The sequence below is a fragment of the Vicugna pacos genome, chromosome 4 (assembly GCF_048564905.1).
Source record: "Vicugna pacos chromosome 4, VicPac4, whole genome shotgun sequence".
Taxonomy (NCBI): Eukaryota; Metazoa; Chordata; class Mammalia; order Artiodactyla; family Camelidae; genus Vicugna; species Vicugna pacos.
In genome coordinates, this window is record NC_132990.1 from 25,464,453 (window position 1) to 25,487,500 (window position 23,048).

General features: G+C 37.0%; 1 protein-coding gene across 6 annotated transcripts in view; it reads left to right on the forward strand.

Annotated features, from left to right (window-relative positions):
* Positions 1-23,048, forward strand: part of NFIB (nuclear factor I B) — a 229,239-nt gene that overhangs the window by 203,424 nt on the left and 2,767 nt on the right. For 3 of the 6 annotated variants that reach the window (XM_072959422.1, XM_072959419.1, XM_072959420.1), the window contains exons 11-12: positions 5,609-5,697; positions 19,227-23,048. The exon at positions 19,227-23,048 is cut by the window's right edge and continues 2,767 nt beyond it. In XM_072959422.1, coding sequence (XP_072815523.1) covers positions 5,609-5,697; positions 19,227-19,356 — 219 coding nt within the window. In that variant the 3' untranslated portion in view covers positions 19,357-23,048. The remainder of the gene's footprint in view (positions 1-5,608; positions 5,698-19,226) is intronic. The other 3 variants (XM_072959421.1, XM_072959423.1, XM_072959424.1) reach the window with 1 other exon arrangement.

Here is a 23,048-nt window from a genome sequence, read left to right on the forward strand (position 1 = left end):
GCTATTATTTCAATTTCAATCACTGGGCTACTTTATACCAAAATATTTTCAACACTTTTCTTGATGTAATTCCGAAACTAGAATTTGAACAGACTTCACGTTGCATTGAAAATTTCTGTTATAGCAGATGGTCTTTTAAAGACTTTGCCTTTGTAGGATTTTTTTTTTAATCGAAGATAGTAATTGAAATCTCTTTATAATATTTGTCCTGACAAGTAGCAAAGCCAGATCTAGGTACATTAAAACTGCTGGAAAGGTAGTCTTTTATTAAAGGCAAGCAATTGAAAGGACACAAGCAGACTATCAACAAACTTTTCAATAAAGTCAGGAAGCAGCCTATCAACACTTGGGCTGTTCTTATTGTGTCTGTTATCATAATTGACAGCCTGACGCAAAACCCCATCACGTGACTTCTGGGTAGGTATGTAAATGGATAAGAGGTCACTTTTCACATATGCTAGCTGGAAAGGAAACACATTTAAAGGAAGTTTCAGTCAAAATAATGTTGAGCTCTTTGGTTAGTTCTTAAATTAAAAAAAAAACAACCTTCCAAGGTCTGTCTTTTGTCATTCATTCATTCGTTCATTTGCTTATTTTATTGCTAATCGGAGGCTAATATCCAGATAAATTATTCTACTAGATAATACAAAGATAAAATTATGTTTACTGTAACCTTAAATTTTATCCAACAAAATCATAAGGGAAAAAAACCATGTTCTTTTCTGAAAATTTTAACTTTAAAAGATCTCAGTGGAATCAGGGATATAACAAAGGAAATTCTGAAGAGTTATAAACATTTTAGCCTTAAATTTTCCTGAGCTGCACATGAAAACAAAGACAGGCCAACTGGTGTGGTGGGTGAGAAGCGGGGAATAGGAGTCAGGAAGTGTGGTTTTAGTGTTGACATGACAGACCATGTCTAACCTGGGAGAAGCCCTTTAACTTTCCTGTCCTGTAGCCTTATCTCGGAAAGGAAAATGAAGAGGCTGAAGGGCTCCATCTCCATGTCCCCTGGAAAACTTAAATTTTACAGGTTAAATTAGCCTCCATTTAAAAACAAACAAACAGAAAATTTTATTTTCTGATACTTATAATTAATGGTCAGTAATGTTTATTTAGTTCATGAACAATGTGTATCCATCTAGCTTCATTTTACTGAGTTTATTAAATTATACATTAAGAAGCATGGGCTTCAGAAATTGCTATTAGGAGTAACTTGAAGGTACCAGGATGACCTTGAATATCTTTGATTTTTATATGTTTCTATGTCCCACATATATCCCAGTTTTAACTTGACCGTTTTGCTTGTTCAGTAAGGCTACATTTTACTCATTCAGAGGCCCTTTTATTTGCTCTCTGGCAGATAATTTAATAATATAAAAATTCACTAATCTAAGAGGTAAGGGGGAAGTATGAATATTGAAGGATTACTCTTTTTAAGCACCCCACCCCCAAAAGCTCCTCCACTCCCCAAAAGTCTATTTCTTTGGGGCTAGCTGGAGAAATGAAGAAACCGGGGAGAACTTAAACCATACCTTCTAAGATATTCCCTTGAGGGTCACTGTTAGCTGTAATTAAAAAAAGACAAGTGAAAAGATGCATTTGCCTGTGTTGATTTTTCTGTTTACAGTTTAATGGTTTCTTGGTTCCAGTGAGAGCCGTTGTCATCATAGGGGACTGTTAGTACATCAGCCTGTTTGCTAAGTCTAGCAAAGCAGAACATTTTCTTACCTTCCTTCTTTTGTTCCCAAAGCTAATTACTCGGCATTTAACAAAAGCCCCAGTTTATAACAATGGAGGACCGGCATGTGAATAAACAGACCCTTATTCTGAAAGACAAAGACAATGTTGATTCTACTCGCAAGAATATCTGAGTGTAGTGTAGGCATCCATGATCCAAATCTTAGGTGTCTCCCCTTAGGCAGATTTTTGAGGGAAACTAGGTGGTCCCCATCCTTGTTTTTCTGAAGCAATCTCGTTTGCGTTGGGCCAGGAACAAGGATCTCATTCCCGAAAGTTTATGGAACCTCATCCTAAGAACATACACAGTAAAAACTTTACCTTCATTTCTTTCTCAGGCGTTCGGACCTTTTCAGTCTCACCCCTTCACTCAAAGCTTTTTTGAAGGAGAATCTTACCTTCCTTACTTCACCTTCTGTTTGCTTTTGTAATTCTGGGCATAACTGTTTTAATATAAAATGTATCTGAATTTTCTAGATAACCGAATTTCATGTTGGTAGGTGCATATACAGTAAAGAATTAAAATTACTTGTATGTGTGCATTTCCGTAAGGAGATGCACATGATCAGGTCTGTCAAAGAGTCTGTACTGTTGGAAATGTAAAACTCGCTATAGACACGCAACTTTAACAAACTAAATTTCTAAACTAATTTGCCCGTGGTGTTTTAAATTTGATTACTATGGGGAGAAAAAAGTAATTTCCTGTTTTTTGAAGGAAAATACTTGGAAAAATCACTAGAACATTATTTAAGCTTTATAGAAAAAAGTCATATAACTGAAAGGCATGTATGTATGCACTTCCTAAAAGTCAGAGGTCTTAAATTTAATTTAAAAAAATTGATAGCTAAATTATGTAACTCTGACTCTCTTACAGGACAGAAATTAAGGAATCACTACCCTAACCTCAAATAAGATTATCACATATTATTTTAAACATTTAAAGCCTAATGTAAAGTCCTTTTTTGTTAGGAGCTCTAAATTATACTAATACCAAGAATATTTAACATGTCCCAACGAGAAGCTTAAATACACCTAATATTAACCTTTCATCATCTTAGAATCTGTTCAAAATTAGCCGAGTCGGGACTATCTTATTCAAACAAGAATCTTAGGAATTGATTTTATTAGGAGTTAGTGTCATGGAAATCCTCAGTGAATAGAGTTTCTATTTTAAATTATTTATTGTTTCCCTCACCCACACCATCACCTTTAAAGTTTCACTTAATCAGGAGGTTTATTAATTATTAATTCAAAGATGCTTTATGCAAAAGAAGGTTAATTATTAAATAATAAAAAAACACATGAACAGAGATTCTTGTTCAACTCATCTGGTTTAAGTAAGTCATAACGTAAGCAGGGATAAGTATGTCTCCTCAGAAATTTTTGGAAATTTTTTTGGGTGGTGGGGGTAATTAGGTTTATTTATTTATTTATTCATTTATTAACAGAGGTAGTGAGGATTGAACCCAGGACCTCGTGCACGCTTAGCACGCGCTCTGCCACTGACGTCTGTCCTCCCAGCTTGGAACTATTGATGATGCTAGACTGCAGTCTAAATAGCTGAATAAATTTAAATTATATTTTACATTTTCAGTAACTGAATGGAAGTTAATTCAATGCTAATTAATATCCTACCAATTTCTTTGGCATTTAGATTATCGCTTAGTATAGTCAGTGATCATTTTTTATGTATTTAAGGATAATTTTCTGTTTGGGAGAAAATACTTCTGTTACATGTATCTTAAGTGTTTGAAAATGAGTAGCTATAATCAGGTTTAATCCCTTTGAGACTATGATTAAGAAGGAAATGTCTAAAAATGTTTTGATTTTAAGTGTTCAACAAGTGACCAAAGACACCCCACTTGACATTTTGGGAGGATGATAAATAAGCAAAAAATTAGCAAAATGAACAACAGGAAACTAACTGATTTACATATGCATCCTTCAAGGAGACAACAGGGTTCCCAGTTGTCTGTGAGATATTTAGGTTCACCTGTCTTTGTGAAAGTATCTTCTCTTCCTGAAAACTTCTCCAGTCTAACCTGAGAGGCTCACGGAAACTAACCTGAAATTAATAGTTAGCACAATAACATGAGCTCTGCCTAAACATACCCCTCCCTTCTTCAGAATGTTTAATTGACCCAAGATGAGGACTAGAGCAGAATCTGTGAGTGGTCCTCAAGGTCACCTTTATACAAAGCCAAGCTTCTTGAACTGTTTTTAGATTGTATTCATAGTATTGCTTGAAAAAAATATATATTTTGAAGGAGAGAACTGACTACTGTTACTTAAAAAAAAATTCAGATTGCCCCATCACATTATCTGATTAGGTGATCCATTTTGAGCACTTTTTAAAAATCTTACCGTAAAATGTTGTCCCTTGATTTAAAACTAATCAAGCATACATTTTTCTCCTTTGCACATATTGAAGTCCATTTTAGGAATTTTTTTTTCTAATTTAATATTTTTTTTTTACTGATTTGTGGCTTCTTTATGGCATAGCTCCTGAGCAAAACCTGCATATCTTTCACTCTGTTTTTCTGTCTACATTAAGGGGAACTTTTCAGCTCTTTAATAATTGTTCAATTAATTTTCAGTTCTTTAATGTATAAAATTACTGTTACCTGAGATATCAATATAATTAAAATACATGATCTGGAAATTTTAGATGGCATTTTTAGAACCTCATAGTTCTGTAGAAAAATGAACGAAAACAGTGATTCTGAAACTCTAGAATCACTGCTGCGTAGAGTAGAGAGACACCAGAGAGTCTAAAAGGAGAAGATTGTTAATAGCCAGGTTTTTTTTTTTAGCCATAACGTTATCAGAAAGGATTAAAATAATTTATCATAAGTTTTAAGGGACTTTGGCTCCAATCATCATCTTCTAGAAATTCTTACTGAAAAGCAGCAGAGGTTTAGTGGATTGTTGTGAATAAGTCATCTTTTCAGTGCAAGATACAGTTAATTTACAGCATAGCTATCTACAGATTAAAAACCATGGTTTTCTAGGGGTTTTTTTCTCCCCTCAAAGCCAGATAAGTTTACTTTCTTAAGCATAAAAATAAGCAATATATCTTTTCAATAAATCTGCTAGCACTGTAGGGCAGCTGTTAACCAAACAGAGCTGGATAGGGTTACTGGAACAACCTCTGAAGGGCAGAGCTGATGATTTGGAGATCTGGGAAGAATTTGTTTCAGCTTGTATTCAGTGCATTCCTCACTCTATTCAGATGTGGTAAAGTATTTCAAATGCCATTACTCTGAGTTTAAAATAAAAGTAGAAACTCTTATCAGCTCTTTCTGAAAAAGGTGCCACTTTGAGTAAAACAAAATTAGCAACCATCTAAAACTGAGTACCTTGATACTTCTAAACAGAAGTTAGGGAGAATGTCTATAAGGTGGGGCCTTTCTCCTCTAAACTGCATGTCTTCTGTGTTTTGCAAACTGCATGCTTAAAGTTATTGATTATTTTACTCGGTGCAGATTATTTGGTATGTTACATATTTTAAACAGCTTTTTTGTTTTCTTTCTAAAATATATCTCTCAATTGAACATTAACGTTTGCTTTTATTTCAGCTCATCTTGTAGTCTAATTAATGTCTAATTGTTATGTTCTAAGCACTCAGTTCTCTTGTATGCTTTAATTACTAGAGAGGCATATTGCAATGGCTTTTTCTGAAAAAGAGTCTAGGAATTTTGCTTTTCAGAGTAAGGTTTTTTTTTGCTTTTTTTTTTTTTCTTTAAGTTGCCTCTTGGGAAAAATAAGGTTAATGCCATGTACAGTACTAGTTTGCATGTGTTCATTTAAATACTAAAAACTGTAGTACTGCTCGATCCATATCTGACTGCTAGGTTTCAATTGACAGCTGAGGATTTGTGACTGGACCATGAATCAAAACGGCAGGCATTTATACCCCAGTACCAGTGAGGATACATTGGGAATTACTTGGCAAAGGTAACATTTTAATTATTTCCAACCCTACACTTACACCTAAAAATTACATGAGCTATAGTGTTTGTTTTTAACTAGCTTTACAGAAAATATATGTTAAAAATTTAGTTGTTTTGACTATACCGTCCCTCTTTCCCTACCCTCCTCCTTTATTCCTTACTGAGATGCAACGTCAAATTAATTGGAGACTAGAGCGTATGCTAATTGGTGTTTGGAATTTTGCAGTACTGTCAAATGTTATAAACAATTTATAATATTCGGGGGGATGGGAGGGATTTGACACTTAGATTTTAGGACCTGAAAAATCAAATCACAGTTTTAGGGAAGATTTTTCAGCTCTCTGAGGATAAAGCATTGGGTTTTCACGTTATAGATTCTTCTCACTTCAGCTCTTTTTCTTTGCTGTTAACTTTAAGCTGTTTTATTCATTTATTCCCCTGTTAGAGGGGGAAAGCTTAGAGAAAAATTTCAAATTAGTCAATTTAACTGTTATTAGTAGCACCCAAAAGTTTTGGAGTGGGAAGATTGTTGGAATCAATAGCTAAAGAAAGAATTTGGTTTAAATACAGTTTTAAGTTCTGTTTGTACATTGATGTAAATCATTGAGAATTGACTTTATTTGGTTGGCTGAACAAATCGTTCTCAAGCTTCATTTTCAAAACTACTTTTGATATTGTCACATGTACTGGTTTTAGAAAGTAAGTAGTGCTAATTCAGTTTCTTATGTATTATTTTAATAAAGAACAAATTATGTCAAACTGACACATTAAATAATTAAAATTTGTGGTATAATCATATGTAATAAGAGATACAAATTTACCGAAGAGAGTGAGATAGTCCCATAAGGAGTTCAACAGAAGTAGAGCCAACATAATTTTCTAACCCTGCTATGATGGTAATCCTCTCTTTACTGAAAGTACCCATGTGAGAAGTACATACTCAGACATCAGCTGTAAAAGGGCTGCCCATCTCTGTGTTGCTTGATAGAAACTGCTCCAGAGTGAGTTTAAAGGAATTAAATTAATTAAATGTCCATTTTAACTCAGGCAAAAATTAAGGAAATTCGTTGGATTCTGTTTGAAAAACTTGCTGACTTCTTATTAATTCACTACCTGAAATGGATGCCCTATGACTTTTCCTCTTTTTAAAGATTGGTATAACAACATCCAACTTAAAATGTGTACATTTTTACATATTTTGATTTTTTCCCAGGAAGCTTACAGCATTCTTCTGTTTGGAAAAAAATAAAGTATGCACTTATCAAAAAGAAGATAAACTCAATGAAAGCATTTACGTAAATAGTCTTAATAAGTATGTAAAAATTAATTTGATTCAACTTAATAACACAATGTTTAGATATGATTTTATTTATCCTTGTATTCCATGCTCTGTTGATGGACTGAATGACCGATTTCTACCTGCAAGCCTTACTGTGTTCAGAAAAATTGCATATCAGGTTAAGAGTACTTGTGCTTTTAAATGTGACTGTAGCTGTGTGAACTTCCAAACCTGTGGATTGCTAATTGACATTTACTTATCTAAAATTGGACAGCACTGCTAAAGTACATTAAAGCTAAGAAAGGATATAAATTATTGGAGATTTAAACTATAACTGCACCTAGTTCCTAGAAATGTTGTGACTCAAAAATTGATATTTCAAAATCTGTAGATACTGACATATGCAGAATAGATAAACAAGATTATACTGTATAGCACAGGGAAATAAACACAAGATCTTGTGGTAGCTCACAGCAAAAAAAATGTGACAATGAATATATGCATGTTCATGTATGACTGAAAATTGTGCTCTACACTGGAATTTGACACAACATTGTAAAATGACTGTAACTCAGTAAAAAATGTTAAAAAAAAATTGATATCCCCAAAAGGAGAAGGTGAGCAGACAACGAATCTCCACCGAACACAGATATTGGAGTGATGACATTTAATGACTAAACTCAGTTTTCAGGAGAGCATTGTTCACTTTACAAGTCCCCTTTTTGGTGAGAAATTGGTCTGATAGTCAGTTTCAGGTCATAATAACTCAGGAAAAAATTCAGAATTCATTTAGTTAAGATTTTTTATTTTCCCTCTCAAAAATAATTTTTTATTGATTCGTGGATAATGATACCCAAAAAGGCTTCAAGTGCTTTAAAAAGGTAGCTCTTCGTCTGTTTCCTCCGCTCTTTCTCGTGATTCAGAAGGCACTGAATGGGTAACGGCAGGCGACACATCCGTCTGTTCCACAGGTATTTATTGACTCTCCGTGGTGGGCTGTCCCAAGCACTCTGACTGATACAGCCTGTCACAGTTCTGAAAATGTATGAATTATACAGTTTCGAAGAAATGTACTCAAAAGAGACAGCAGTTTGCTTTGTTTTGTTATAGTTTCAAAAACAGGCACCAGTGGCATCCACATTTGATAACACAAACAGTCCGGGTCTGTGGCCAGGACAACGCGTAATGCATTCATGGTTTGCAGTGTGTGCTCTGCGGTTATCTATGAAATGCAATCGCTTTTTGTTGTCGTTGTTTTTCTAGAAAGGCTGTTGAAAAAAGGAATCATGAATGTCTCTGGCACCACCTTTAAGGCAGACAACAGACATCTAAAATCTTCAGGGCAGTGCTCTGACTTTAAAACAATCTGAATACATGGAAACTACGTGAGAAACGTAGATCTGTTCAACCAGAGAGTTAAATAATTTGCCTTTGTCATAATGGAATGAAGGAAGTATCAGGTGATTGTGTGTGTGTGTGTGTGTGTGTGTGTGGTTGTTGCTTTTTGTTGTGAACAAAAGGCAATCCTTGGAGACGCTGTAGTAGGAAAGGACAAAGCAGAGAAGGTGTTTGGGTTTTGCTTGGTTTTGCTTTGCTTCTTGTTTGTTGCCATTACTCTCTTCGCATACTCTCTTCGTTTTCTGCTCTGTGCTCGTCCCCCTGTAGAGGTGTTTCCATGTCGAATGCGGCTCCTTCTCCAGGATGGAGAATGGCAGTGCCGAGGGCGCTGCGCGAGTTTAATCAGAGCTGGGAGACTTCCTCCATCCTCCCCCACCCCCAGTGCATAAACATTCCCTTCAGAGCCGAAGCTGACTCCTCCGGAAAGTTTTCACAGACTTATTAGGTTGCAACCCTGAAGGTGTTTTGTTGTTTTGACCTTAGAGAATTTTGTGAGCCACTTGTGTGTGTGTGTACTTGTGTGTGTGTGTGTGTGTGTGTGTGTGTGTGTGTGTTGCTCGCATCTTGAAAATGTGAGTTTTTCTCTAACCCAAAGGTCAGGGACTGCAGTTAACCCCGAGTGAAATCCCCTGGTGGAGGACTCACTTGTGCTTGAGTCAGCAGGGGCTCAGCGCTTCGCAGGGTAATAGGTGATGAGTTGCTTATGCTGTTCATCAGGGTACTGTTGTGTCTGTACTTTGTCCTCTGATGTGGACAAATTACACTGTTACATATGTGAGTTATGTGGGTATAAACAAATACAGCCGTTAACTCCCTAACTGGCTTTCTTTCTTGAAACTATAGCCAGAACATAGCTTGTACTCTCAAAATATGAAAGAGCAATATAATTGAATGAAAAAGAAAGCCAAAGGACAGGCCAAGAATAATATAAACAGAAGTTATTTTAAAACGTTGGAGGGAGCGCTTTATGCAAAAGAGAAACTGGATTTATTGTTTCATTCCCTCTTCCCCTTCACCCCTTTCAAGGAAAGGCAAAGCCACAAGTGAGTGGCTGTATGTGTCTGATGGCTTCTATAAACATAGCAGCAGCCTTCAGATGGCTAAAATAAACACGTGCGTGTTACTGAAGGATATGTTTACACAAACCATTTGCTCAGCCTCTGAAATAATGAATAAATGAAGATTTTACTGAAATAATTGGAGGGATTTTTGTGTTTCTGCTGATGCCGTAATTGAATGGCACCGAAGAGGCTTTTATCAGCTATTTTCCATGTTACATGTGTTAGCAGTTCCTTTCTGTGAGTTGAATACTTCATTCTGTAGTTACTTTACACATGTTTTTGTAAGAAATTGTCGTTTATTACTGCAATTCTAGAGAGTTGCTTGATTTCCCAGGAGAAATTTAGCAGCCTGTAAAGATTATTTGGATCTGGTTGGTCAGGAGAGGGCGGGCAGAAAGGGAGGAGTAATAGCGTTCGTTTCATCCGTCTCGCCCTATTTGCATAACACTCTCCTCAATCATGTACCATTTTCGTTGCTTTGTCCGTAAAAATTTTTTGATAAAATACACATCCTCACTGACTTCAGAATGACTGTTCAAACAACATAACTTTTCCTGTTGGGTTGCAAAATATATGTTTGTATGTAAATATATGTATCTGTGTGTGCATGTATGCATATATGGTACATGTGTGCAGGTGTGTGTGTGTGTGTGGCACTCACATACATAAATATATGCATTTGTATGATAAGGTCGGTATGTGTCCTGGCTTTGGGTAATATTAAGAATTAACTTGTATTTCCACATTATACTTAGACCATCCCTACGAATTCACTAGGTTAGCATTTCCTGCTTTCAGTTTGTTATCTTGACACATAACTACAGTACAACAGCTGGGTTGTTCCTGGAGTTCCTGGGGGGAGCTTTATTCTCAGAGTGCTGAATTTCCTTTTCAGCTGTCAGCTCTAAAGTGTGTTCAAAATGTTCAACTTTTTACACACCATTCTGGGCCCCTAGCACCACTGTGGGACTACGATAGAAATGCTGATAAGGTGGATGAATGGAAGAATCCGGTTCAAGGAGGCGAAGAGCAAAAGCCAAAATTGCACAGGACCATCATTTGGTAACGGGGCTGCTAACTAGTGTTGCTCTCTGTGCTTGGAAGATTCTCTTTAAAAGAATTGCTACCCCATCCTCATCAAAATGATTTGCACCTGTTATGCAATCAAAAATTAAAATGTGCTCCTTCTTAAAAATGATGTGGATACGGTGTTCACAGGCATGCAGTCTCTGTAATCTGGCTGTTGAAACGTACGTTGGGATTTGTTGCAGTTTTGCCTAACTTTCTCCGTTTGTAAAGAAAGGTTTGCACAGCACAACGTTTCCTTTTTTATCTAGGAAACTCTTCAGAACACTTCCTAAGAAATTAATTGTATTCCAGCCAGACTTGCATGCTGCCATCCCACAGGAAATGGGTCAGCAATCCATTAAGATGCCATTAGATAATCTAATTTGGAACTTAATCTCTAAATTAACCATGCTCCATACTTGAAGCATACTTGAGAGAAAGAAAAAAAGTTTACGTTTGAATCGATAGGGGAGCCGAAGCGTGAAGAAGGCTGTTTGTTTTTTCTGTAGCTGTGGTCACGTCTCAAGCCGTCTGGTAACCAGGAGAAACCAGACATGATGTAATTCCAGATTGAACTTGAACTTCAGGGACTTAGGATAGGGGAACAATGGACCATAGGAATCAATAATGTCCATTTTCCACATGATTATGTTTGGAGCTTGAAGTTAACCTTTATGGGAGAAGCAGCAGGATGACCAAAATGGGATGACCCAGAGACAAGATGTTAGAGGAGAGAAAACAACTTTTTCCGCGATATTTTCTGAGCAGCACTGCAGATTCCAGCAGGATTAGAAAAGTTCCCGCTCTGCAGTAAACCGGTGGCCTGTTCAGAGCACTCTTTGTTCGCTTAGGTAGGACAAACTTAATCTTACGTTTCCTGTCAGATGATTTTTGGCCGCACTACGGGAGAGGGAGGAGCATGATGCAGACAATTCCCAAACGTAAACCTTGCTGATTAACCCTTTGCAATGAAAGAAGTATATTAAACACCTACTTTATGGGAAGATGTTTTATGGAAAGTGCTGTATTTACGTATGTATTAACCGCCTTGAGAAATCAGCTCTGTCTGCGGCCAACGCACCCTTTAATAACCTACCTTTTTGAGTTTCATGTTTGCTGGTGCTGTTGGTGGGTATATAGTGAATCTTCAGTCATGTTTACTTCGATAGCAAAGCATATGAATGAGTAAACATGATAAACATAATAACAAATTACAAAAGGAAGAAAAAGGCAGAGCCTATTTAAGTTCAAGAAACGGAAGAACACCAATTTTGAATATTTAGAAATTGCAGAAACTTACATTTATTCTCTCCTTTGTTAATCGTTTTATGGGTAGGAAGTTTTATTTGGTTTTGGTTTGGATTTTTTTGCACAAGTGAACAGAGTAGCAGGCGTAACCTAAAAAACATGTTCTGTTCCTTAATCGTTTGTAATTTTATGCTTCGGAGTTCTGATGCAAATAAGTTCTTTCCTGTAGAGGTGAAGTTGTGCAAATAACCCTGATTTTTGCTTTTCAGTGAAAACCTTTTGGGAAAAAAATCGCATTCTGCTTTTGCATAAAACTTACATTTCTATTTAATTTAGTATGCCTTGGGTGATTTTCCCTAGTGAAAGGCACTATTTGGAAGCACTATTTCTGTAGAGAATTTTGTCTGCTGTTGAAGACTCACATATGCTAATAAGGGGAGCTGTAGCACTTGTAACAATAGCTCTGAAAAGGAGCCAGGGAGAGAGAGGAATAAGACGAGGAAGAGGATGGAAATCCACACGTAGGATTCTCCACTGTGGTGCAGTCTGTGGGAGGAGATCCAATCACTACTTTGAGCCTGGTAATTCTGTATTTTTTAATTGGCTAAAACCTCCCACAGCTACATAAATTGCTGTATACATATGCGTGTGTGTTTACTGTAATTTATTTATTTACAGTTAGTCATCTTCGTAATATTTCTCTGTCTTCCATTTTTAGTTCTAAAACATGAAAAATATTGAACATAGTTGTTTTTTTTTTTCATTTTTGGCCTCTTTAGTAGAAGAGTATTTTTCTTACTTACGTCTAAAGTAAATATTTTAAGGAAATAAGTTTTATTATTTTTAAGTATATAGATTGCCTTGCTGAGGGGTCTTCTAGGATTTTGTAAGAGCTGTTTACTAAAAGAGGACAGTCATTGTAAGGAGCACATTTCATATTAAGCTGTAGTGGCCCCATCCCTAAGGGCTCTTACTGCCCTGTGCTCTTCATTGGATAAAAGGTTTCACTGAGCATATGCCATTATTTTACCTAGAAAATGCTAGAATTCACACATGGTAAAGTGAACATGCAATCCAGCATGCCCCATAACAAAACACATCTGAAACAACTGAATATAAATTAATGAGCTTTGGTGGCCTCCCGATTTGATATGTTATCTTCAAAATCGTTGGTCCCCCAGGAGTAGCAATAAAGAAGGCTATTTACCTACTTAGTTAAGAAACAAATACATTTCTCTTTCATTAACTGTGAAGTGCTATTGCTCTCAGTTAGAATAATTCCACGAGCCACCTGCAGTTTACGATATTTGGTGTTTCCCAGGGAACCCACAAGAGTACTTTGCAGTTCAGGTAAGAGCTGGCCAGGGAGCTTTCCAATACAGATTATTACAAATAGTAATAATCATTAGAAATCATCTTGCATGCAAATAGGATCATTCAGATGGCCATAATGATCCTTAAAAATGGGGGGGATAAACTGGAGAAACCCGAGACCTGTATAAGGCAGTTTGTGCGTTTCACATCTGATGTGGAACGCAGCCAGCAAGGTACTAATGCACAGCCACATCTGTATGTACATCAGAAAGGCGAATACTGCCTTCGGCTGAAGAGAATCATGAGTCGGATAATGGGACGTAGTTGTTCGTGTTGCAACGTGGACTCGGAATGATGCTTCTATGGGAATTTTGGTGTGTCTACATGATATGGACCGTAACTCATAGGCTCGCTTATGTAATTCAGGGATAATGTGAATTTTGTTTAATGATAAAAGTATTAAGTGTGTTTCACAAGAGGGAGGTGAGGTGAATGATAGTGAGTAGGGACGTAGATTTTAGAACCACACTGCCAGAGCTCAAATCCTGGTTTCTACAACCTAACAGCAACAGGAGTTGGGCAAGACTCCTAGCTTCCCAGCTTCAGTTTCCTCGTCTGTAAAATCAGAATAATAATGGCACTTTTCTCATAGGTTTATTTTGAGGATTGAAAGCTTTAAAGTGGTTCTTAGCGCATAGGTCAGTGCCTGGCAAATAGGTGGACTGCGTAGGTGCCAGCAAATGGTACATTTGATAAGTCCCTTTTTCTTTGTTCTGATACATCAATGAAATCTTAGATTTATTCTTTATGTATAGTAATATATATAGTAACTCCTAAGTATATAGGTGCTTAAATACTACCCATATATTCCTTCCACTGGTCTGAGGGAGCCTTTTTTCGTTAAGACTCAGCCCCCAGCACGTGTGTTATACTGAAGCAAGCAGCCAGACCAAATGCACCCACACGTCCGGGACAGCATGGATCCTGACTTAATACTTAACTGGCCCGCCTTGATTGGTGTTTCCAGACCAATTTTTAGCCATTAATAGGGAAAATTATTTATTGTGCACTTTGGGAGAGATACTAATACCTGTGTGTTCATATTACAACAACAAAATTAGGAGTGTTTAGCCAAAGAGAGAGTAAACTTTCCTTCCTGGGGGTATTTTGAAACAGGTGTAAAGGAATTAAGGGCAAATCCTCCTTTTAAATTAAGGTATTTATTTATTTATTTCCCATGCTTTCTGAGCCATTCCTTATTTTTATTGCTGTTTATAAGTAGTGTAGCTACTGATACCATTGAGGTAGGTATGAATATATGCAATTCTTGGTGCTTCATTCCCGTAATATATTTTTAAGCTTCTTGAAAGAGTACTTACTATCTTTAAAGCAAAGACAGTAGTCGTATGATTAAATTAGCATGTAAAATCTGAACGGGCAATATGATTATTACCCTGAAAATATTAGGATACTGGATGCTTTGACATTTTATAAAATGTTTGACAGCTGGGTTGCCTAACCCATGATCAGTTACACACAAGCTAGGAATAAACGAATTTTGCCATTTTCCAATTAGCTTTATTTCAGGACAAATAATTGAAGGGAAGCCTTTGACTTTGGTTCGTTACTAAACTTAGGACTCCACGTATGTTTATTTGGTACCCCATTGGTCATGGTTGGTTACCAAGGTGAAGCTAAGGGCCGAGACACAGTCACAGAATGCCTAATTTTTAAAAAGCACAACCGTCAAATGTTAACTTGCCCAGAGGACTTTCCTCTCTTTCTTTCATTGAAAGGGATGGAGTCTGTTTACTCCTTGTGGATGCCAAGATTAGCTGTTTTATCCAATTTGTCCCGGATAAGAAATATATAAACAGTGTATCATTTTTAAAAGGAAGAAGTGGGTATCTTCTTCCTCCTTAATCCTCACCATAAGGTCACTTTGTTTTCAAAGGAGATAGATATATCAAATTTCAGAGTTGCTTGATCACCCGGACCAACCACATATTCTGTGCACAAGTCTGCTGCAACACTAGCTAGGTTATAACCCAGCTGTGTGTGGCCTGGGAAATTCACCGTCTCCTGCAGCAAATACCTTTTGCCTTTAGAAAACTCTGTTCAAAAGTTCTTTCGAATGTTTGGTCAATGCCTAACTTCCCAGGGAGGCAGTGTAATAGTCACTTGGCCATGGGAATCAAGGAGACCAGATTCACAGCTGAGATATAGGTGGGTAACTTTGGGTGAGTTTAAGCATCAACTTTCTCATCTGTGAAATGGGGATAATAATGACAATTTCAAGAGTTCATTGAGGAAAGTAAGTGACATAGCACAAGATAGCACCGTGTTCATGGTAGGCCCTCAGCATGATTCTTCTGGAAGAATTCTGTCTACCTGAACAACGTAGGAGACGTCTCCATTTCTTTCCAACTCAGCTGTCGTGTCTTCCCTGTCTTCCTTTAGCCGTTCCTCAGATGACATGATTTGGTGAGTCTGTTCACCAAAGAAATGCCACAGAGCTTGTTTCTCTTGAAGAGTGATGCCTAGAAGAAACACAATGCTTCCGAAGTAGTCTGATCGGGATGAAATAAAGTAATCCCATCACCTACCTTTAGTGCATCTTATGGTCAAAATAATGTGTTTGCTTCTTCCCTTTGGGGGCAGCCACATCATACATTTGATCAGAATCATGAGAACATATCACCCGTGATATTAGACATTGTATATATTTTAGAATTTTAACTTTTATTTATTTTGTTTTTAATGAATTATCTCATTCCATACTCGGAACTTACAAAGAGTAGAAGTCATTAGAGTGAGTTCTGTTTTGTGTTAAGATAGTGTCAGAATCTTTTGGGCTTATTTTTGTGCCTCACTTTTCACGAGGTACTTGCATTCTTTTTGTTTTTAACTGAGATATTCTCCAAGATATATATATTCTCTAAAAGATGTGCTTTCAGTGTTCAGTCATACTCATCTTCTGTTTGCCTTAAAAAAAGGTGATTTGGTAATGGAAAATGTAATGAAAACCAAGTAAATGCATCCTTGAAGATATACTGCTGAAGTAGATTAGTTTGACTTTGAATATTTTGAACTCTTTCAATTATACGCTCATCTCTTAATAGACAGAGGCACAGATTATTGGATTGAATATAAAATTATCCATATAATTTTCATTCTATTATGAATTAAGATGATTAAGCATTTTACGTATAATGAGCTTGTATATGTATGTAAATATGAATGTGTGTTTATTTTATCCATACTGGCGATCATTGGCATTGATATAGAGAGAGAGAGTTGATGTGTAAAAAGCACTGTTAAATTTTCACCTGCAAAACGATGCGATTTGAGGCATTGTCTTTTTGAAATTAAACGATCTAGGTTATTTTGTTTGTTAAACATTTTTCTTTGTGTTGTTATTATAATCTTTGAATTAGTTTTACCAGATTTTTTTTTCCCCACGGGGACTACCAAAAGGCTCTAAAAAAAAAAAAAAGTCTGTGCCTTCTAGTTCTGAATTTAACCTTCTGATTGGCAATAAGAGACTTGTAAAACTCATATATAGAGTCTGCATAGTGTTAATGTCTGAAATTTATTTCCCCCCAAAGGTTCATAAACAGTATTGACAAATACATTGCACACTGCAATTTTGACATGGTCATAATGGAGGATGGGAGGTTTGAAAGGTTTAAATAAACATCTAAATTCAATGTGTTAGATATTCTTCAGCAAGAGTCCTGTTGGTCAACGTTGATTTATTTTTACTGAGGATTTTCAAAAGAGTAGCAATACATATCTCTCCTAAAGAACTGAGTAAGAAAACTATTACAAAATAAACCCCAAATTCCTGTCTTTTCTGCCCTTAGTAGGTAGACTTCTCCATTTAGGGAGTCACATCTCTTTTCGAGCATTCACATGCACTTTATTTTCCTCAAGCATGCAGTCTCTAAATGACTTCCTAGAACCCGTTTAATTTGGGACTTACTGATTTTGCAAAGTGATTTGCTTATTCTGGACTTTGTCTTTTACTGTCAAGGATTATCAAATACGGCTCTAGTGTTTTTGTTTTTCATACGTGCTTCCTATTTCAGGTTAAAAATACCTGAGTTCCATTTCTGTAATTTATCTGTTAAGAAATAATTAGCATCAGCCATGGCCAGGCTCTATAAGGACTGATAAGACAAGGTCATTTTCTTTACAGAGCTTACCTTTCAGTCAGTAAGATCAGCATAGATACGAATAATTATGATATGAAGTAATGCTGTAGCCGTGCTATGTACCAAAGTACAGTGGAAGCACATTCGAGGGGAAAATATTTCATGATGCGTCACGTAACATTCTTCCCCATCAGTGGTGCAAAGTGCAGAAATAATTGTTGAAGATGTGTGTGGGAAGAGAGAAATATGTGAAAACAATTAAGTCTCTTAGAAAAGGTTTCAATAACAACTATTTTTATTCTGTAGAGTTAACAGTTTTTATCAGAACATAACATCTCTTTAGTTTGAATTTTTGTGTTTCAGTTATTATTTGATTATTCCTGCATAGTTGACTTTTGCTAATGCTACACATCTCTGACTTTAAGTTCAGAGATGCCTATTTTCTTTTTCGAGGGGGCCAATGGACAATGTGCTCATGAAATTATGTGATCCTGAGCAACACTTTTAAAATATATATAGTTGGGTGTGATTTGGAATACGTAACTGGTTTGTTCCTTTATCCAAAAATGTACTGAACATCTACCATGTGCTAGGTACTGTGTTACACGGAGAACAGAAAGAGAAATGGACTTTGTTATAGTGGAGCTCAAAGCCTAGTCTGAAAATCCCTTTAGCATGAAAGGTCATTGTGCAGCTTTTCTATTAAAACATTAACTCAGAAACATGTAGTAATAAGATGTGTAAGTAATAAGATTTGTTTATTTAAAGGTATCACTAGAGTTTAAAAAAAACTTATGTATCAGATGCTTTCTTTTTAATCCAAGCTCTTTCTGTTTTTCCTTTTCTTTTTCTTTTTTTTGGGGGGGGTGGGAGTGGGGAGCAGAATTATCCCTTCAGGTTACTATCCCTACTGCTATGGTCGTGCCATCCCTCTCACCTCATGGCTCCAAAAGGAAAGAAAAGGAAACTAAATTAACGTTAAAACATTGAAATTGTGTCTTCATGCCAGACCATGACACAACTGGGGATGGAGTTGTCAGCTTGAAGTTTTCTTGGTTCGTGGGTATTTCTGCAGCTGTTAACTTAGCTGACATTCATTCTGAGTTGAATGTTGAAACAAACAATGCACCTGATTAGGGACACCCCGATCTATGTTGTTACGGGGCTGTTTTGTGATACGTAGGTCTGGTGTTACTTTCCTCTACATGATACTTGTTGAATGAGAGATGATTCTGGTAGCAACTAGAGAACTGTTTTTCAAACTTTTTTTGTTTTAAACAGCCTCAAATCCAACATAGCTAACAGTAGAGTTGGTTGGCAAGGGGCAGGACTCTCCTCTGCTTCCTCCCTGCAGCCCTCCTCCCTCAACCTCTCCAAACTCCCAAACTCAGAGCAGCTAGGATGTGATAACACCGCTGACCGGGAGGGACAGGGACACCCAGGCTTCTGGTGTCAGCTTCCAACTACATAGGATGCACTGGCCTTCCTGAAAAATGTGTTTTCTCTTATTGTAAGGGAAGAGAAATGTCTTTCATTACAGCTTTCAGTTTTATGCAACCATAGGCACGTAAAAGATGGAAATACATCACTGAGTTGCTTGTGAAAGTAAAGTAAAACAGGATCAGAATATAACTTGCCAAGTATATTGGTCCTGCTGGGTATTTGGTTTTTTTCTTTTTTGGCAAAAATTTTTATTTTATTTACATCGAAGTAGACCAAATATTTTAGGAAGAGTATCCTCAGAGTTCAAAAATTATGGATGAATCCTACTCAAGTTTTTTCTCCCTCACAGTTAGTCTTATCGTAATCCATGAGAGAAATAGACCATGTAGTTTATATCCATATAATGTTTATAATCTAGCGCATTTATCTCATATTAAACTGTAATTTTGAAAAAAGTTGTAGTAATGTGATGCATATGGAATTTATATTTCTAATATCATTATTGACTTTAATATTGTATTTTTTCTTTTTCTCTTTCCTCCCCCCACCCCTCTCCTGGCAACAGTCCTGGTACCTGGGCTAGCTTGGTTCCTTTCCAAGTATCAAATAGGACACCCATCCTACCGGCAAATGTCCAAAATTACAGTTTGAACATAATCGGAGAACCTTTCCTTCAAGCAGAAACAAGCAACTGAGGGAAAAAATGAAATACAACAATAGTTTAAGAAATTAAAAAAAAAAAAGGAAAAGAGGAAGACTGGACAAAACAAAACAAAAACAAACAAAAAAGGGAGAAAGGAAAGAACCTGAAGAAAGAAGATAATAGACCAGCAATCACAGCACTTACAATCACTAATTCCCTTAAGGTTGAAACTGTAATGACAGAAAAAGGGTCGATGATATTTCACTGATGGTAGATCGCAGCCCCTGCAAAGTAGCCTTTGTTACATGAAGTCCGCTGGGAAATAGATGTTCTGTCTCTATGACAATATATTTTAACTGACTTTCTAGATGCCTTAATATTTGCATGATAAGCTAGTTTTATTGGTTTAGTATTCTTGTTGTTTACGCATGGAATCACTATTCCTGGTTATCTCACCAACGAAGGCTAGGAGGCGGCATCAGAGGTGCTGGGTGACAGAGCCATGAGCCAGCCGTTTTATAAGCACTCTGATTTCTAAAAGTTAAAAAAATATATACATATAAAATCTCTGTAGCCTTTAGTTATCAGTGCAGATTTATTAAATTTTGGCCCTTAACCCAGCCTTTTCCAGTGTGTAACCCAGTTTGAAATCTTTAAAAAAAGAAAAAAAAGAAAAAAAGAAAAAAAAAAAGAAAAAAAGAGAAAAGGACAAAAAAAAAAAAACCAGTTTGAACACAAAGGCTCTATGGAAGAAATGCCTCTATGTAGGTGAAGTGTTATCTCTGCATGCAACAGTAAAAAGTAATATAATACTTTCCCCACAAAAGGAACACTTAACAGAGGCAAGTGCAATTTATAAATTTATATCTAAAGGGGAATCATGATTATAAGTCCTTCAGCCCTTGGACTCTAAATTGAGGGGATTAAAAAGAATTTAAAATAATTTTCAGCGAATTTATTTTCCCCTCAGGTTTTGAGGGCATTAAAAAGGCATTAAATCAAGACAAATCATGTGCTTGAGGAAAAAAAAAAATTAATGAAAACACAGCACTTATGATGGTTTAGCTGCAGCCTCTTTGGAGGTCGAATTTATTTATTTAAAATTACTGGTTGCATCAAGAACCCATAGGGTATGCAAAAGGTTCTATAAAATCTGCATTCTAGAGACAAAGAGGCAGGCAAATCCATGTCACAAGGGTAAAGCTTACAGTTTACAAACTGGGAACGCCAGGGTGTAGGATGTAAAAAATGCACTCTTGAGAAGACAGATGTAATCAGGGTGCTGACTACTTGCATGGTGCTTTCGGACATTAGCCTTGTTCAACAAATTTCTTGTATTGACAGATCTGTAGTGTGCATGGGCAGACACATTTTGCCTCTATGTCTCTTAAAAGTTTAATTAAAAATACTCTTTCCAGTAATCCTAATTTGCACGAAGATATAATGTCCACATTACGTGCCTTGCCTTGAAATCTAAAAAAAAAAAACAAAAAACAAAAAAAAAACACAAAAAAACAAAAGTGACATCACTACACTTGTTTTGCTGCATTTATTATCATTTTAAATCTTTACCATTTTTATGACAAACTATTTTGTACTCCAGACGAAGAAAAATGTGTGACATCATGGATTTTTTAGACAGTTATACCTTTATCTCACATTTATAAAGCATATCATGGCTGTGTATAGTTGCCGCTTAAAAATTGTAATCGACCAGCAATATTTTCAGTATTTTGGTGTTTTTTCTATTAACCTTTCATGTTTTTCATCTTCCAATTAATATTTGGGGGGGAGGGGTTTCAAATTTATACGAATTATGCAATACCAAGTTTTGCCTATGTAGGTAGTGCTTTTAGCTGTATTGGTTATTATAGGTAAGTACACAGATTTAAAAAAAAAATAATGTATGCTTTTGTTTTGTTTGTTTGTTTTAATTGACCAAAGTGGGTACTGCTATTTTTGCAGTGTGATGAGGTCCTTTTGTGTACTGAGAGATGGACAGGGGATTTTTTTTAATATACATATATATATATTCTGGGGCGGGTGGGAGGATTTTTAACACTTTACAGTGTAGCTGTGAAGCAGTGCACCCTGAGATGGGCCTGGGCTGCAAAGCGACTGTCCTGCCTACTGTGACAAACTTCAGCTCACACAATTTCCCCTGCTCGAACTTCCCACCTGGGGTGCAAGCTGAACTCATTTCTGGTTTTCGTAACAACAAACAGAGTAAGAACAAGCGAACACAACAAATTCTCCTGGAGGCAGACTTGGCTTAAAACAAACTGTTCCTATCTTTTTTTTTTTTTTTTCTTGGTTGGTGGTGGTAGTATTTCTTGAAAGTTCCGGATCCACAGTGGAGGGTGAGCCTGTCCCGTATTTGGCCGAGATATCCCTTGAAAAGTACTCCTAGCAGACGTTTCAACTTCGGGGGTTTAACACCTGAGCATACTTCCTCCTGTAAATTATGCCATCCTGCTGGGGGCAATGCTCCCATATTCTTTCCCCACCACGTCTTTTCTCCATTTCTTCATTTCATTAATGATAGTATATGATTTACTTGTGACTCACTACTTCAAATGGATGGCAGTGCGCTTGGGGAAAAAAAAATTTTTTTTTTAACATCCAGAAGATTGAACAGACGGTTGCTATTATTAAATGTATTTGGACTTAGAGATTAAAATCAAAGTTCACTTTTTAAGGAACAAAAATATAAATCTTGTTAAGTTTTCATTTTACCTGCCCTTTTTAAACTGAGAACCAGAGCAGAAGGGAAATATAGAAGTTTAAGAAATTAATTTTCCTGTGGATGAATTAAGCCCATTAGAGCTGATGGGTTTTTTTTTAAGGGATGGTACCTCAAATATATATTTGATTTCATGTCCCCTGAGGGCTAGAGGGTGAATGGAGGCTGGTTCTACTTTACTCTCCCCCACTGCCCTCCAGTCCCATTGAGGGAACTCACTCCTAGAAGGAAAAGCTTTTAGAATAAGTGACACGGGGCGGGCTGTCTGGAGGAGCCCCCCCCCAACCCCAGGCCATGCCCTAATAACATGAACTGTCCCTTGTTCTCACAGTGTATCATTTAATAATGAATACTTCAGAACAATGCTTACGGGCCTGAGAATTGTATCTGATCGGCCCATTCAGGTGGCTAGCCCGAATGCTGAATAGCACAGCGGGATCCAACTTAGCAGCCAAGTTCAACAGTAAGTCCACTTCTGTGATGACTTGCCCGGGTGGAAGACAGGCCATCTCAGCCAAGCTCTTCATGGATCTCCAGCCTTGTAGGTGAACAGATCAACCTCCCAGGACACGCAGTATTTTTTGAGAGCCAGCGCGCCCTCTCCTTTTACCAGTGAATGAGCAGCTCGAGCTAAGTCTGTCCCACACTGTGGGTATTCCTGCCCGCCTCTGGAATACAAAGGCCTAGTTCAAGTGTTGCTTTTTTTTTTTTTTAAATCATGTGTTATTTCCTCCTCTCCTTTTGGGATAAAACTCTTAAAAAATCGACTACTCTCTATAGAATCTCAAATCCATTTCGGCCTCCTCCTCTTTTACCAGGAAGTATCTTGTGACTGAGGGCCCCTCCCCACCTTGCAGGTCTTGCACGCCCCCCCTCCCCTCCCCTCCCCAGAACTGCAGAGCGGCAGGACGGTGAAGTCACCCTAGGGCGTGGTCGGGGCGGTGGCGGTGGCTCCGCCTGGGCCCCGCAGCACTGGTCCTCTCTCCTTGCGTTGCTTTGCA